The 17,542-nt window shown below is 48.9% G+C and overlaps 1 protein-coding gene and 1 non-coding gene across 2 annotated transcripts; both read left to right on the top strand.

The window, feature by feature from the left end:
• Positions 1 to 2,893: 2,893 nt before the first annotated feature.
• On the top strand, positions 2,894 to 2,965 carry TRNAW-CCA. The gene has a single exon. It is a non-coding gene; the product is annotated as a tRNA-Trp (tRNA).
• Positions 2,966 to 5,975: 3,010 nt separating this feature from the next.
• On the top strand, positions 5,976 to 9,507 carry LOC124671912. The gene is made up of 2 exons (XM_047208231.1): positions 5,976 to 7,246; positions 9,238 to 9,507. Exon 1 carries the CDS (start codon positions 5,976 to 5,978, stop codon positions 7,185 to 7,187), a length of 1,212 nt encoding a protein of 403 aa, XP_047064187.1. The 3' UTR covers positions 7,188 to 7,246; positions 9,238 to 9,507.
• The last annotated feature ends 8,035 nt before the right edge of the window (positions 9,508 to 17,542 follow it).

Genomic DNA, 17,542 nt, shown 5'->3' with positions numbered 1-17,542 from the left:
GGTCGGCCAGGCTGGTTGTCTTGTGTGGGGGATCATGGGATCTCACACAGGTTTCCGGCAATGGTGATCTAGTCCGGGGTGTCATGGCGGCCGGTGAAAACTGAGCCTCGACCTCGGTCTTGGCGGATGATGGCGGCGTCGGTCGATGTCGTTACCTTGTCGAAGGCGTCATCTTTGTCCGTCTTGGCACTACACTCGGCGAGTTGGGGATGCGCGGCTGCCGGTGAAAACCGTGCTCCGACCTCGGTTGGCGGACGATGGCGACGTGTCACGCCGCTACCTTCTTGAAGGCATCATCGTAGCAGTCTGCGGTCTCTCACTTGTGCTGCTCCGGGGGAAACCCTAGGTCTGGGTCTTCCGGATCGGACGATGGCGGCGCGCCCTGCGTCGTTCTACCTCTTGGGGCATCGTTTTTGGAGCAGCTGCTGGATGTTGGCGGTTTTCGGTGGAGTGGTGTTCATCTACCACATTGTTGGCGCTGAGTCTCAGTGGCATGGTGCTGCAGGGTATCAACGACAGATGCGGGATGATGTATAGGTGCAGGTTGGTGGAGCTGTCTGGCGTCATGGTGGCATCGACGGCATGTCTTGCAAGGTTAATGCGATTATCTCTCTTGAAGATGGAGTCGAGGAAGAGGGCGGGAGCAACTCCTGTGGCGTGGGCGTTGGCGTGCGCTGAGAGTCTGCTTGACTGGATGTGCTTCTCACCTGCTATTGGGCGGTTTGGGAAGGCATTTAGTTTGGATGATGTGAGTTGGTGTATTGTCACCCTCTACATCCCACTGTAGGTATAGTTAGGTTGCTTCGAGATTGATCTTTTGTATTGTTTCTTGTAAGGTTTCGTGAATAATCTAATAAAAAGCCGTGTGCATCCTTTGGATGCAGAACCTGGGGCGATATTTCCCCCATTTCGAAAAAAAATCTGTATGATGGAATTAGGTCTCGATCGTTTGTGGATACGATCGAGGTTCTTGAGCCTAGACCTAGCTAGGATCAGTTCAAGCTTGGTGCCAAACAAAAGGAGGGGACTGTGAACTGAAAGTCTTTTTTTTTTAAACGGAGGCAAAAGTTTTGCCTCATCCATTAATTAAGAAGGAAGTGCCCAATTTTTAGGAGAAAATTGGGCGAAAACCAACAACACACACTGGACACCCCGGCCAACCTGGCTACCCACACGGAGCACACACGCCATCGAGAAGAAAAGCCATCGATGAGGATGTCATCGAGCGTCATCGTCGTCACTCCTCCACGAGCCAGCGATTCCGACTTCACCTTAGACGACCGCCACCGAGACCCTCGCCGCGAACGACAATGGAGCCAATGTGAGCCTATGCCAAACAGTCGACCCCCAAACACGTCGAGGAGGAGGCAGCTCCGACTTCAACCGTGACCTTCATAGGAGAAAGTTGCACGCCTTGCACCGACGCAAGCACCAATCAAGTGGCATCGTTGCCACAAGTCGCCTCGCAGCTCCGACTTCACCATCACGGCAGGGGTGACGAAGGACATGCCGCAACTCCGATCCGCTCACCATTGTCATCGTTGCCACGCAGCCCACGACGCCAACACCAACCATCTTCCATGGGTCCCTCCAACCAAAGCAGCTCCAAATCGATGCCCTCAAGAGGAAGACGACACAAGAGCGCCGCCATCGACCGATCACGGCGGATCTAGGGGTTACCCGGAGCTTTTCCGGACAGGATGACAAAATATCACCTCGGCGAAGCCTTCAAGAAGGAAGCGGCGCCCGAAGCCGTCGCCATCGCCGGCCTCGGCCAGCTGCCGGCCGGCCAGCCACCGAGGACAAGGCATTAGCCCGGAGCATATCACGCCATCCTGCTTCATGCTTCTGGCCAGACCACCTCCCTTTCCTCAACCACCATCACCACCACGGTCGCCACACCCGCCCCACCCAGGACTGCACCGCCGGCCGACCTCCGGGCGCCGGCAGAAGACCACCACCACGAGCTCCTCCGCGCCACTCCAACACGCCCCTGGGAGGGCCGCCACTGGCCAGGGCCACCGCCCCGGCCCACGAGCGTCGGCGAGCTCCGGCCGGCTGCGGTGCGGGCGGAAAACGCCCAGCACAGAACTCCCCGCAGCCCCGCCCTAAGCTCGACCTTCGCCCGCGCCACCACGCCGGAGAAGCCGGCGAGCAGCCGCCGCCACCACCTTGACCCGCCGCGCGGCCCCTTGCGGCCCAGATCGGGCCCGGATGGCCCGCTCCGCCCGCCGGCACCTGCGCCACGACCGCGCCGCTGCAGCCCGCCGTGCCCAGCCGCCGAGGCCACCACCTGTGCCGCGCAGTGCCGTCCAAACGGCCGCCGCGACGAACGCCCCGCCACCATCTGCCCGGGGCCGCCGCCCCGGCGTCCGAGCTCCGCCGCACGCTGCGACCGGAGGACCCCCGCCGCCCTTCGGGAACGGGGCCCGCCGCCACCGCGACAAGGGCCGGCGGCTACGGCGGCAGGGAGGAGGGGCAGAGAGGCCGGCGGCGGGGGGCGCTAGGGTTTCCCCCGAGCCGCCAGAGGAGGGCGACGCGGGGGGCAGGCTTCAGCTGGGCAGACACTAAGACCTGAACTGAAAGTCTGGAACCTGTAGGTTATGAACCAAGCAGAAGCCGGAGTAAGAGAGGGCTCTGAACTCGTACAAGCACTCTCTGAAGAAACTTGTATTAGGATGCGCTTAATTTCCGAAGCAGCACTGCAATAGAGGTCTGTCGTACAAGGGAATGCCAGGCTTTGCCTGGTCTTCCGCAACCAAAGCTCGTTGAAAGGCCAAGACGTATAGTACTCTGAAACTCTTTGTCAGAAAGAATCCAGTGAGTGAGGTGATTATACCTAATGTTATACTATCATAGAACAAAGAAAATAATGCACAGAACTTTGCAAGCCGGATCCGTGGCGCAATGGTAGCGCGTCTGACTCCAGATCAGAAGGTTGCGTGTTCGATTCACGTCGGGTTCAATACCCCGAACTATATATCCGGAAAATCTTTTTGAACTTCCGCACTCAGTATTATCAGAAGAGAATAGGAGCCGAGTTGGGGAATATTAGAGATCTGCAAACCTGCAAAAGAAGGTTTGATTCCGTGTTCCGTGCAAAATTTACAAACAGTACAATTTGCTCTATATCTGCACCCTTCTGCAGCTTTGCATATGCTCGCAAACCTTTGTGTGTATACACAATTGCGTAAAAATGTTCATACTACAAAACACGAAGGGTTGCCACCCACAAAAAGCGTGGTGGCCTCCTCAAACTTCTTCTCTTCGCAAGAAGTGGGTTCTTCAGGAATGTGATATACACTCAGCATAGTTGATTAGCTAACTAGCGGTAATCATATTTCATGTCATAAAACTGAACACCCACTAAAGTTCAGTTTTTGTGCATCGATAATACCAACCTTCCAAGAGTCGTCTATAATAAGGTTTTCAATCTGTTATGTTCTCATCGAGAGAATAACCTGTTAGGTCACGCAGGGTGCAACATTATCAGAAAAAAAAATCCTACCACGCAACACCAAAATCTATGCTTTGGAATATTGTTACGAATTTATCCCTGCATACGCAAAATGCGGAATTCGATGTCACGTCTCGGGCCAGTGGAGTCCTCATTCCTGTCCGATCCTTCGAACAACTTGTGGATCCCACGACCCCTTCGTCTTAGTGTTGAGCATGCAACACCTCTATTGGTATCCACACGTACGAGGAGGAACATCGTTGGCGGATTTCTATTTGCACTACATGAGAGTAGATGGAGGCTAGGGTTTCCAACACATTGAACGGGTCATCCGTGCCTCCACCTTATACATGCGTACACGTGGACACACAACACTTAAGGGTCCTACTAAACCCTAATCTATCCCATTCCGACTCATGTCACAACCAACGGGACACAATAAGAGTTACTCCTCCGACGGGTCTCCATGGTGCCGAGACTGCCGAGTCTCACTAGCTCCCATGACCACTTAGCCTCAACTCAATAATCGACAACGGCTCCTTGCAAAACATGGGGACTCCCTAGTGACGTAAATTCATAATGACAAACCTTTACAATGTGTCATAGGTCCAATTCCCTTTGCCTCATGATATAACTTCTCAATCCATAGGCGGGTATTTTCCATCCTTTCAATAGTTTAACTCTCTTCTTGATCCATGATGAAGATTCATTGGATTAATTAGCACAGTTTGGCTCCTCGGTTAGCTCTGGGTAGAGTCGTTTTTTTAGATAAAAGGCACTCAAGTGCCCAACTTTGAATTAACAAAGCCACCAACGGCGAGAACGATACAAAGTGCTGAACCCAGCTTACAGAACGACACCACACACCCACACGAACTACCGAAGAAGCTACAACCGGAAGCGCGACCAACAAGCTCAGCCAAAGCGCCTACGAGACTCGGAGTAGAGCTGGAGTCTACAGTGTCGGGCCGGAGCTCACTCGAGAGCGAGCCATTTTCACGCGCGCCTCAACAAAACTCCTCCGTTGCAGAAACGCCACCGGAAGCCGACCACCACGGGGGGCCAACCCTCTTTGCTCACAAACCGAACAACAGCGCCAAGGAAGCTCGACAAGGGAAGGGCACGGAGCAAGCCTTGCCGAAGATCGCCGAAGAATCACCTCCGTCACAACCATCGGTGAGCGTCACGCTGTGGGGTCCAAGACGGTGTCTTCAAGAAGAGCATGACACCGGAGTGCCGCCACCGCCCGATCCGAGGATATTGGGTTTTCACCCGGACGAAGTAGATGAACGGAGATTGGCCTCACGACGCCTTCAACAAGGGAACGCCGTCCGCGGCCACCGCCGCCGTGGCCTGAGGGGCAAAGGTTTCCCTTTGGAAACATCACCACCATCTACACCCCACAACACTCGACTCGCCGACCACCACGCCGCCCTCACGGCCGTGGTCACCAGCCAGCAAGAGTCATTGGCTCGCCCGCCAACCAACATGACTCCCACCTTCCAGGGCCGCCGCCCCGGCGTCCCAGCTCAGAGCTCAACGGAGAAAAGGATGAGAACGATTAGACCTTCGCAGCGAGTACCCCGAACCCCCTGTCTGGAAGCATCGAACCTGACTGGAGAGAGCACCTCCCGAGGATCGGTAGACCAACAGCCCTGTGGCTGCCGGCAACACCAGATCGCGGGACGAAAGACGATGGCTTCGCATGGCACCAGGCCCCTGCCTGGCCCGGGGGTAAGCCAACACGCCTCCCAGCACCCTCACCAACACCGGCAGGCCACCGCCGCCCGCCAAGCTTGCCACGAAGGCAGCACACCGCACCTGACCACTGCACGCGCCCACCGAAACGGAGATCCCGTCCAAATTGGGGCTGGATCTGGGCTCAGAAGGGGCTCAGCCCTTGAGGCGCCAGATCCTAGCCTGGGGCGGCACACAGGGTCGCCGCCGGCCAAGAGGGCCACCAACTCGCCGTCGGGACGACCCCGTTCGACCTCCCGAGCCCGCCGAGAGAGGAGCTCGCGCCCGTACCTGTAGCCGCCAGAGCCGCCGCCATGAGCCTGCACCTGCCGCAAAGCCACCGCACCGCCGCGCCCAACGCCCAGCGCGGCGCCTCCACCGGTCGTCGCGGCCCGCGCCGCCACCACCACGCGGAGGAGAAGGGATGGGCCCCGCCGCCGCCGACGCACCCGAGCTTCGCCCGGGCAGCGCCTTCCGGCGGCGAGGAGGAGAGGGGAGAGGGAGGGGGGTTTGGCGGCGCGGTGTTTAGTGTTTCGCCCTGGGCGTCGCGGGAGCCCAGGGACGAAACGGTTTCCGCTCCGACATCGGGGGTAGAGTCGTGCATGGTCAAATAAATCGAGAGGTCCTGGAGGATATCTCTCTAGGTCGAAGTGCCAAATCACATCTTGGCAACCACGTCACAAGGCTTGCTTCATAGCCAGCCCAGAATTAATCTACCTCTACCTTCCCTGGCGGAGTGCTGTCACGCGGCGCGGCACGCGACCTAACCAGCCCATAAGAGATGTCATCGTCATGGTGGATGCGGCGGCGGATGTGGTGCCGGAAGAGACCGCGTGGGCGTCATGGAGCAGAGGGGCGGGCTTCCACTGACGAGCCTATTAGAGATCTGGAGCTAGAAGAAGATGAAGAAGTGGATCAGATGGGGGTCGTCGGCGGTGACTCGTCGGCCTACCTTGTGGCATGCAACTCCGACTGGGCTTTCTCTTCCCAGCCCTGCCGCGTGTACAAGATGGTGGACTCAGGGTCGGACGCTCCCTCGCCGGGGAAGCGCCCGAATCGGCTTGGCCGTGTGAAGCGCCTCAAGCCGCTTGGCCATGTGAAGACCACCGTCGCGGCGGGCAAGGTGTTCATCCCCGTGCGGTCAAGGTCCTGGATCGTCGGCGTCGGGGGTGATAAGGCCGACACGGTCATCTTGGACACCAAGACGGAGGAGGTCATCCAGGGGCCCAATCCCAAATCCGCTAAATGGTGCCCAGTTCTGACCACCGTGGGGGATAAGGTTTATGCCATGTCTAAGAACCCATCCTGGATTTCAGACCCTGATTTTCCACCCTGGTTCGAGGTACTCGATCTCTCCAATGCATCGGTCGTCGCCACTGACGCCGGCAACGCCCACCTCGAGGGTTGCTCCTGGAAGGAGCTGCCGCATCCACCATTCTTCCCGTGGGAGCTCACCCCTTTCAGATACACGATGCTTCCCCTTGTAATTACCGTGTCCTATGTGGTGGTCGGCCTCTACATATTGCTATCCTTCAATCAACCAGACTGGGGCACATGGGCATTTGACACCAGCTCAGACAAGTGGCACAAGGTCGATGACAAGAGGCTACCCTTTGTTGGCCGTGCCACACACCATGCTGGCTCTATCTTCCTTGGCGTGTCGTCTCACAAGAAGAACGGGCCCATCACTGCGTACCGCATCCATGTTGAAAAGGACCATGCTCATCTTAAGTTATCCATCACCGTGCTGCCGGTAAAATATTTGGAAGATGAAGTTGTTGATGATGCAGGGTCCTGCTTCTCTTGCTTGGGCAGTGCACACTTTTGCTCAGTGAGTCCTTCAGTTGACAGCCACGGCTACACTCATGAACCCCAATACAGCGGCTTGAATGTAATCTTGAAGACCTATCAAATAGAGGACCCTTCACTCCTAGAGACTTCAGAGGAAACAGTAAGTGGATTGCAATCTCCAACCAATCGAAGCAGGTCTTAAAGATTTCCACTTCAAACCATGGGTTCACTCCCTTGGCCTTCACTCTTTTATCCGTTTAAGTAAGTCACATTACACCTTGTAACCTTTTTTCACTGTATAAGTTTCTTAAGATCCAGTTTGACATAGAAACAGCCCTTAATGATTATGCTTTTAAAAATTGCACATTTCCCCCGTTATTTTAATGTTGTAATCAGGGCCTATTCCTTATCTTAGATGCTAGAGATTTGCCATGTAGGTGCCTGTAAGAAGGCTGAAAACTTATTGCAGTGAGTGTCATGTTAAACTACGTGTAGGTATGCTGATGATATGTACTTCTGTTGCTACCTATAATGGATAATAGGGAAAATCATTGTCTTTGCTCTTGATTATATTAGGATGGAGAATATTGCTTTGCTACTTCAACTAGATCATGGTGGCACGTGTTGCAGTGCCTGTCTATTTCTTCGATAGATTGCTAGAATTCCATAAATATATATGTTAACATGAAATGTGAATATTAAACTTACATAAGAGTAGTCAAAGAGGTGAGTTTCAAATGATCCATAGGGTAGTAATGAGGTAGCATGGCAGCATGAGGTTTTTCTGTCTACTAATGGCTTGAAGTACGTATAAGAAGACCTGTGATAACTATTCACAATTGCTGGATATAGGTTGCAGGTTATATATACTCAAACTTAAGGAATTGTTTGACAAAAGTTCAGACATTCCGACAAAATGACAAGAATGCTTACTACATATTACTACAAAATAAAACTAACCGGATACTTGTCATAGCCTTCATATTTTCAGTACAGGAACTCATGTGATGCTAGAAAAAAAAGACTCAGATGGCATTATATAAGGATGGTAATACAGAAATTTACAAAAACAAATAGTATATTTTATCACAGCCTATATAACTAAATTCTTGGATCATCTACTTGCGTCAATATCAGGATACGGAAGGGCAGAAAGTGCGACCGAAGTTAATCCGTAAGACACTAAGACCATAGGAAGATTCAACACTACTTTTATGAAGCCCACCCACCGGATTCAATACAGATCACGCCCAGCTCCTCCCAAAACTGATCATCAAAATTCGTGCGTGCTTCTGCATTTCCATTCTTGCAGCTGTACAGACCGGGAATCCACCGCCAAGCCAGTCGCGGGTTATTGGTATCATTGTGGCGGTGGGTGCATCTTAGATATCAACGCAGGCGGAGCGAAACCAGCAGTGGCGATTCAGATGGGCTTGTTTCCTTGGTCAATAGAAGCGGACACTCGCCACTTGGAAGGAGAGAAGGGGGTGCGCACGCTGCTGCGGCGTTGATCCTTCTGCCGTGATGGGAGTCGGAGAGGCTGGGTGTTGTCCGCCGTCGCCTCATTGGCTCGCTAGGTGATGCATGGAAGAGAGAGATCGCTTGGCATCTCCTCCCCTACCGCATTGTGTCATTCGCAATCCTCTACGTTTTTTTTTCTGGATCGCTAGCAGCAGATTGCATCAAGTCGGCTCCTTTGATTCGGTGTTCTTTCGCTACTGTCCAAGTGTCCATTAACCGAATTACCTCAGAGAAGTGTCCCTAAGGGACTTTCGGCCCAAACCAGGATTGAGGGGTAATCCAACGGCCAGGAACTGCCTGGATGGCAGAAAACTTCCAGGCGGTGAGAGAGCTTTCTCTTCTACCAATTATAATGTCCAAAATTGGAAGGTGCTGATGAGCTATTTGGTAGGGCTGAAGCTCGAGCTTATAAATACCATATGCTTAACTGTTCTCAAATATAAGTTGCCAACTTGTCAACAAGGAAGAAAAACTTAGATCATAAGATTTTGTTGCCCTTCATTTAGGACCCATGTTTGAAGAGCTGTGTAACTTGTTATTGAGATTGATTGGATTATTGCGTACTTTCGCTCTCCAGTGTTTATGCACTATGGTGGAGAGAACAGTCCCAACATTATTAGTTGTATTATATATATTACACGTTCCTATGAGTTAATGATTCACTTGATATGTTTTCCCTGTACATTATCTTTCATTTATCGTACTGAGCGTTTCTTTTTTTTTTGTTCAAGGATTACACTGACTGCGTGTGTTGGAGAGGCATAGTATGTTTGTATTTTGGGACTTCAAGCATGCATCTCTGTTTGTCTGGTAAAGCCTGGCTGCACTTTCTTGGTTTTCTGGGAGAGCAATCAAGTCTAATCTGTATCTGAATGCTAAACCAAATACTCCTCCAGTATGCTTTGATCGTTGGGTTATTGTAGCTGCTGATGAAAGCAGATTGAACTACGTTTGCAATGGATCATTTATTGTTTTCTTAGTCTGAGTATGGGGTTCATTTGTTAACGGTTTTTATTTTACAAGTTGGTGAGTATATGCAGTTTGAAGCTAAGTGTGTATTTGTTGACTATTGAGTCTATTTTGCCCTGCCCCTTTGTATGGATTTGCGTGTTACAATTGCCGGGTTCTGGAGGTGGCAATGCAGCATGAACTTTAGGAGACCAATCTTCTTTTGTTTTTTTTTTTTTAACAAATGGTGGGCCGCAGCCTGCGGGTACCAATTTTATTCAACTTGATAGCAGATTACATCGTGTAGTAGAAAGTTCTGAGGTTTGCAATGAGCTGTAGGACAAACTAGCGGTATTATGGCTATATATGTTGGAGCTTTCGGTTCTAATTATGGTATTGTGGTTATTCTCTCTTTTAATTTTGATGGGCTAGTGCTGTAGGACAAAGCATATTGACATGAGGTGAGATAATGCAACTAAAGATATAGGCACAGATGCTGAACATCTGATGGCCTGCTGTCCATAGTTGTGTGCTACTCTGCTAAAACCCCTGACCATGTGCTGAACCTTCGGCAGTAGCACCCGGGATACCTGCTTGAAGCTGGCAACATGATAGCGAATATCCCAAAGAGTTGAGTAGATCAGTCGGTGAGATGGTTGCTGCTGCTTTAGCAAGAGAAAGATTGTCATTTTATTATTATTGTACAACGTTTAACTATATTGATCACATGGTCAAAATTCATGACAAAGAATCTCACAGATATGCCACGCCACACGAACAAAAGGACGACTACCTAAACTCCCGAAAAGATTCCACTGCAGGCTTGAATTGTCCACGGGAAGCCTGAATTTGTGCTTCTCAGTCTCAAAATATCCTATTTCTCAACTTCATCTATACCTAATAATAAAGGAGCTAAGGTTTCTGCCAAAAAGTTTCGTCAACGCTTTTTATTGGACCGTTTTGCCCTCCCACCAAATCGCATAATACACTAAAGTGCCACAGTACCGGTTTGTTTGTTCTTCTTCCATCCCGGCCTTCCCAACGCACGACGAGAGCAGCTGCCGGTATCCTCCACAGCACCTTGCACTCGGTGCCTCCGGCCTCTACCACGGGCATGGCCGCCGCCGGCATCCCCATCCACCTCGCGTGCTGCCGAAGGCTCGCCTCTCTTTCGATGCTTCTACCCTGACCCGCATCGACGCTCCTTACCCTGAGATCTACCACCAACCCGGGGCCGGCGGAGCCAGCAATCGGCGCTCCTGGGATGATTGCCGATAGTAATTAACTAATTATTGCGGAGCCGGATTCCATCCAGGTGAAGAGGAGTTGCGTGGGATCCATGCTCGGTGCTCCCATCCGGCCGCATGGCCGTTACCATCCATGGCCGCGACGGGCGAGCCTGGTTCGTGCTTTCAGGCCGTCCCGTGGACCACATAACCGCCGTAGAGGATGGATGGACGCCGTGGTCCAGCGCCGAGATCGACAGTTGGACGCGGTGGTCGAGTGCATCAACGCTGTGGTCTACTGATCTGGCGACTAGCACTGAGCTGCTTCCTCTATGTTGGGGATTAGTTTGTGGCCTTTTATTCGTCACACCAGTCTCTGGCTCCTGGTTGCCTTCACGTGAATACTTGATGCTGTAACTCTGAAATTACATGATGTTTGCATCGAGGAGAGGGAAACTGCAGTTGGTCGAGACAATAGACTAATCAATGAGCTTGGCTCAATCTAATGTCCACTGGCTTTGTCTCACGGAACAAAAGGTCATGCTACATGCAATCCTAAAAATGGTTCATAATTTTCTACATTTACCTCATCAACGGCCAGAAAAGAATGGAGAGTAGAGTTTTTTCTAAGTCTGTCGATACATATATATCTAGAAAAAATTAAGTCACATAAAAGTATATAAAATATTGTTAGAAATAGTTAAAGTGTGCGGTAATACAAGTCAATGTAGCGAGGGCTTGGCAACAACATTTTCTTAGGATTAATCGTGCTCGTCGCGGATAGAAAAAATGTGAGCACCTTTATATTAGGTATAGATGTATATACTTAATAATAAATGAGCTAATGTTTCTGGCAAAATTTCCGTCCAACTTTTTTTTAGACCGTTTTGCCCTCCCACCAAAATACATATTACAGACCTTGCCACCGCTTAAGTGAAAAACGGTTCGGTCATCGCTGGGTTTCTGGTAAGGTCGCTGGTCGCTCTTGGGCCGGTGGGTCTTGTTCGTATCAATGGGCCACAAGCTACACGAGAGGGCTAATGATACAGCCAATACTTTATGTTCAATAATCCCACCTCGCTTCATTATAACGAGTTCAGCCGGTTTATATACCTAAACTTCCTTGAATTAGCAAGCCGCCAAGAACAACCAGCAGGAAAACCATTGTATGGTCCACCATGTAATGGTGAGGAAGGAAATTAACTTGCCCAAGGCGGTCTGCGAGCTGAGAAAGAAAAGCAAATTAACTTGCCCAAGATCAATATAACAGGGAAAGAGAAGCTGCCGCCTAAGAGAATTTCTTCAAGATGAAAAGTTCACCGATGCTGATAAAAAAGAGGTGCCCAAAATGGGTGCTCGTGATTCATGGGGGAGACAGAGAAGGGGTGGAGAAGTAGCGACAGATGCGGCACGGGAGAAGTAGAGATGCAAATAATTTACTTATTTGACTTGCTAGGTACAAGTTTCATGTATTATATGTGACGGAAATACATTTTCTATTTATTTTCAGGTAGTTTGCAGATTCTGTCATGCAGTAAATTAGGTTTGAGATTTATGTAGTCCATCAAAATATAAACATAATTGTTGTGGAAAAATAGATGTTGGTGGGTCCCCGAGGTGGATGGTGGGGAGGCGCTGGTTAGTAGGTGAGGCTCGATAAATATCAATCAGTAGCAACTCAAGGACATATTCGCTATTAATAACAAATATATTTGTTTTACTTAAATATATAGGCTTAACATTTGGTCTATCCGTAGCAACGCATGGCCCTACGGATTTACAAAGTTCTACTCCTACATAAACCAGCCAGATCGTCCCTTCGGAGATATCCGATAAATTGGTCAGATCTCCAATCATTATTGTTTCCCATCGATCTCCTTTGGTGATGCGTCAGCGGCGAGCAAAGACTTCGGGAGACAACGCGCTACAGATGGATAGCCGGCCAGAATCTACTGCCGCCGCCCACAGGATCCACTTCGCTAGCTCGGCATCGTTCGTGTTCCTCTCCCGGTGCAACGCACGGGCACTTTTGCTAGTCTATGGCAATATCCGCTACTGCTTCGGGTTGTAAATTCTGTTCTGCAGATAATACAAGAAGTAAGAATTTCCACGCACTAACTGAACCACCCATCACCATTTTAAGACATTATGTTGCATTTTCAACAGCTGCATTGAGTTTGCGCTGCATCACATTTTCCCAGGCAAGGCTTTTACATTATTTCATAATTCTACTTTGCCATTGCAGCAGCCTCAACGTACCCTCTTGTAATCTCGATTTATCCAAGTGTGAAGTGGACGACCTAGAAAAAGGTCCATGACACACACCAAGAAAGTGGTTTACATTTTACAATGACCAAAGAGGGACCAGCAATGTTTAAAACACAATTAACAGTTGACAATAATCTTCGAAAAACTTTTGTCCTTCACAAAACCACCACCTTCTTTTTTATAAATATAAACCAGTATTCAATAATTTGGTGGCAAAAACCATTGATTGCTCTGTTGACATGGGCTAAGGCTAATGGGAAGTATCGTACCTGAATAGTGAGTAGCAGTATATTATGCTGTCATGCAAAGTCATATATATATCACTTTTTTTTGACACAAATACAGTAGGAAAAGGCTTCCTATAGTGTCATTTTGTATTAATAATGGATGGAATATTTACAATAGGTAGCACTTATTACACACTCAGAGTATCAATCCAGGATTGCATCCCTTCTTTAAGACTAGGCCTAGCTCTATGCATTGTAAGAGTGAAAGTGGCTTTAAATATGCTAATTCATCTCCGAACATTGGGAATATTTGCATTGAAAATAGCATCATTCTGTTGGTCCCATATGTTTTAGCATCCAGCAATCATAATTTCCATGAAAAAGTTCAATGACATTCTCTGGCACTAAAGTGAATAAGGTGCAAACTTTTGGCACTAAAATTAAGAAGAGCCACACAAATAGATCTATTTTCAAACCCTAGAGATGAAATCTACAGGGTGCCGAGGCCAGGTAGCAGAACAAGTCTACCCCTGGATCGGCCCAAACACCCGTGCATACACCCTCGCTGGATTCGGGGAAAAGGCAAAACCACTCACCATCATCCGTCGAGTCACCTCTGCGAGAGAACGAAACCTAGGAGTACATGGGGTTTTTTTACTTTGTGGACCTCTTATTTTTGGTTGAGTGCTCACATGGTCCATTGTTTACTAAAATTTCTCAGAAGATCCAATGTTGTGGACGCAATTGCCTAGAGGGTCTTTTTTTTGGGGTCAAATTCGTCTGGGCACAAGTACAAGTGTTTGAATTTGGAAGGAAACATTTGAACTCGTATATCCCACCCCGTTACCTCTTTTGGGTCCACCTTATCAGTTATTTTTGTTATTCCTTTGGACGTTGACCACCTGAGTGTTATATCTTGCCGTCCTTGATGTTATCTCCCATGTTCTCGTCTGTTATCTCCTTCCCTAATGCCCTAGCTTAGTTTGGGTCATCATCCCCAAATCCGAGCGCCCCAGATCGATCTCCCACGGACGAGCAAGGCTCCCTGAAGATCCAAATCGGCGACTGACTAAGGGCCGGTTTGTTCCCAGGCAAGGTTGCTATGGTTGAGGAGTTCCGCCACCACGCCCTCATAGCGACCGTGGAGGGGAAGCGACCATCCGTGTCACCATCAGACTTGGTGGTGACCCTCAGGGCCCGATTTGGGATCTGCCAAAAGGCAGTGAAGGTTTAAGTGTGCGCATCGCCCTCGGATTTCCTTATCAGATTCGTCTCTAGCTCCTACTGCGAGCGCGCTCTACATACTTCCTGTGTATTCGTGTGATGCAGCGAAAAAATGAGTTTCCTCCGTTGGCATGGCGCATGTGGGTATGCAACCCTGCGTGAGCTTCGTTTCCTATGCAAGAGCAGGTCCGACGGTCTCTCTTTGGATGCCTTGAAACCGGAGGCCCTGCAATAGGTCATCAACTGCCTCGACAGAGAGTTGGTGGATATTCTGCCGCCGATGGACAAGTGTATCATCATGGTAAAAGCGTGGTTCAAATAGCCTGACAACATTCCAGAGTTATACGAATTGGAGATTACCAGCACAATGAAGCGATGGCTAACCCACAAACACAATGTCATCATCCATGTCGAGGAGGTATTCGAGGCCAGCCGTGGCATCCTCGACTACATCCCACGCCATGACCTCGAGGAGGAGAACTGGAAGCGTCCTCGTCGCCTTGCTACTTGGGCTGGCATGCTCGACGGCATAGGGCCAGCACTATATCGCGGCGGGGCACACCGTTTCATAGGAACTTGAAATGCACAAGCCAGTGGTTTCAATTTCTCAAATGTGAAGACTGAATTTGGTGCTAACTGAAAGTTTGTTGAACTGGTAGTGTGATGTCTACGGGTGCTTCTATTCTTGTAGACAGTGTTGGGCCTCCAAGAGCAGAGGTTTGTAGAACAGCAGCAAGTTTCCTTTAAGTGAATCACCCAAGGTTTATCGAACTCAGGGAGGAAGAGATCAAAGATATCCCTCTCAAGCAACCCTGCAACCACAAAGCAAGAAGTCTCTTGTGTCCCCAACACACCTAATAGGTGCACTAGTTCGGTGAAGAGATAGTGAAATACAAGTGGTATGAATGAATATGAGTAGTAGTATGAGCGCCAGAAAAGTGCTTGCTGGCGTGCAGTTGATGGTAGTAATATTGCAGGAAGTAAAGATGCAGTAAAACAGTAAACAAGCAGCGATAGCAATATTTGGAAACAAGGCCTATGAATTATACTTTCACTAGTGGACACTCTCAACATTGATCACATAACAGAATAAATAGATAAATGCTAGACTCTACACCCTCTTGTTGGATGATGAACACCACTAACTGTGTAGGATTACACGAACCCTCAATGCCGGAGTTAACAAGCTCCACAATATTCAATGTTCATATTTAAATAACCTTAGAGTGCATAACAGATCAACATAACCAAACCAAGTACTAACATAGCATGCATACTGTCACCTTCATACTACGAAAGGAGGAATAGATCACGTCAATACTATCATAGCAATAGTTAACTTCATAATCTACAAGAGATCACAATCATAGCCTACGCCAAGTACTACACGATGCACACACTGTCACCATTACACCGTGCAGGAGGAATAAACTACTTTAATAACATCACTAGAGTAGCACACAGATATATTGTGATACAAAACACATTGCAATCATAAAGAGATATAAATAAGCACTTCACTATACCATTCATAACAGTGAATAAGTATTCTGTGAAATATAGCCTGAGAGACCCACACGGTGCACACACTGTCACCTTTACACACGTGGGACAAGGAGTCTCCGGAGATCACATAAGTAAAACACACTTGACTAGCATAATGACATCTAGATTACAAGCATCATCATATGAATCTCAATCATGTAGGGCAGCTCATGAGATTATTGTATTGAAGCACATAGGAGAGAGATTAACCACATAGCTACCGGTATAGCCCCGAGCCTCGATGGAGAACTACTCCCTCCTCATGGGAAACAACAGCGTTGATGAAGATGGCGGTGGTATCGATGGAGGAGCCTTCCGGGGGCACTTCCCCGTCCCGGCGGCGTGCCGGAACAGAGACTCCTGTCCCCCAGATCTTGGCTTCACGATGGCGGCGGCTCTGGAAGGTTTCTCGTACCATGGCTTTTTCATCTCGATGTTTTAGGTCAGGGACCTTTATATAGGCGAAGAGGCGGAGTCGGAGGGTCGACGAGGCGGTGACCACTACAAGAAAAGTTCTGATAGACAACGTCTCAAAATCGTCCGCTAAGGGGTATTTTTCGTCGCCTATGCCGTACCGTGTCGGCAGCCCCCGTGGGCCCCGCCACGGCGCCCCTCCGGCGCTTCCGGAAGCCTCGTGCCACCCTAGGAACCTCGGGGCGTTGATTTCTGCCCAATCTCCGAGAATATTTCCTTACTAGGATTTCTCGAAAACCAAAAAACAAGAGGCAAAATGTGAACCCGCCCTTCGGCATCTCGTCAATAGGTTAGTTCCGGAAAACGCATAAATATGACATATAAGTGTGTATAAAACATGTAGATATCATCAATAATGTGGCATGGAACATAAGAAATTATCGATACGTCGGAGACGTATCGCATCCCTGCTTAGTTCCTCTGCTCGTCCCGGCAGGCAAACGATAACAAAGATAATTCTCTGGAGTGACATGCCATCATAACCTTGATCATACTATTGTAAACACATGTAATGAATGCAGCGATCAAAACAATGGTAATGACATGAGTAAACAACTGAATCATAAAGCAAAGACTTTTCATGAATAGTACTTCAAGACAAGCATCAATAAGTCTTGCATAAGAGTTAACTCATAAAGCAATAACCGTAGTAAAGTGTATTGAAGCAACACAAAGGAAGATTAAGTTTCAGCGGTTGCTTTCAACTTATAACATGTATATCTCATGGATATTGTCAACATAGAGTAATATAACAAGTGCAATATGCAAGTATGTAGGAATCAATGCACATAGCTACACAAGTGTTTGCTTCTTGAGGTGGAGAGAGATAGGTGAACCGACTCAACATTAAAAGTAAAAAAAAAGAAAGGTCCTTCAAGGAGGAAAGCATCGATTGCTATATTTGTGCTAGAGCTTTTATTTTGAAAACAAGAAACATAATTTGTCAACGGTAGTAATAAAGCATATGTATCATGTAAATTATATCTTACAAGTTGCAAGCCTCATGCATAGTATACTATTAGCAGTTCGCACCTTGTCCTAATTAGCTTGGACTACCGGGATCATCGCAAAGCACATGTTTTAACCAAGTGTCACAAAGTGTTTTGGCTCCAAGGAGAAAGCTC

Source organism: Lolium rigidum, chromosome 7, assembly GCF_022539505.1.
Source record: "Lolium rigidum isolate FL_2022 chromosome 7, APGP_CSIRO_Lrig_0.1, whole genome shotgun sequence".
Taxonomy (NCBI): domain Eukaryota; kingdom Viridiplantae; phylum Streptophyta; class Magnoliopsida; order Poales; family Poaceae; genus Lolium; species Lolium rigidum.
This window is presented reverse-complemented; position numbering and strand designations above follow the sequence as displayed.

Coding starts and splice junctions, on each gene's coding strand:
- LOC124671912 (XM_047208231.1), top strand. CDS start 5,976: ATGTCATCGTCATGGTGGATGCGGCGGCGGATGTGGTGCCGGAAGAGA.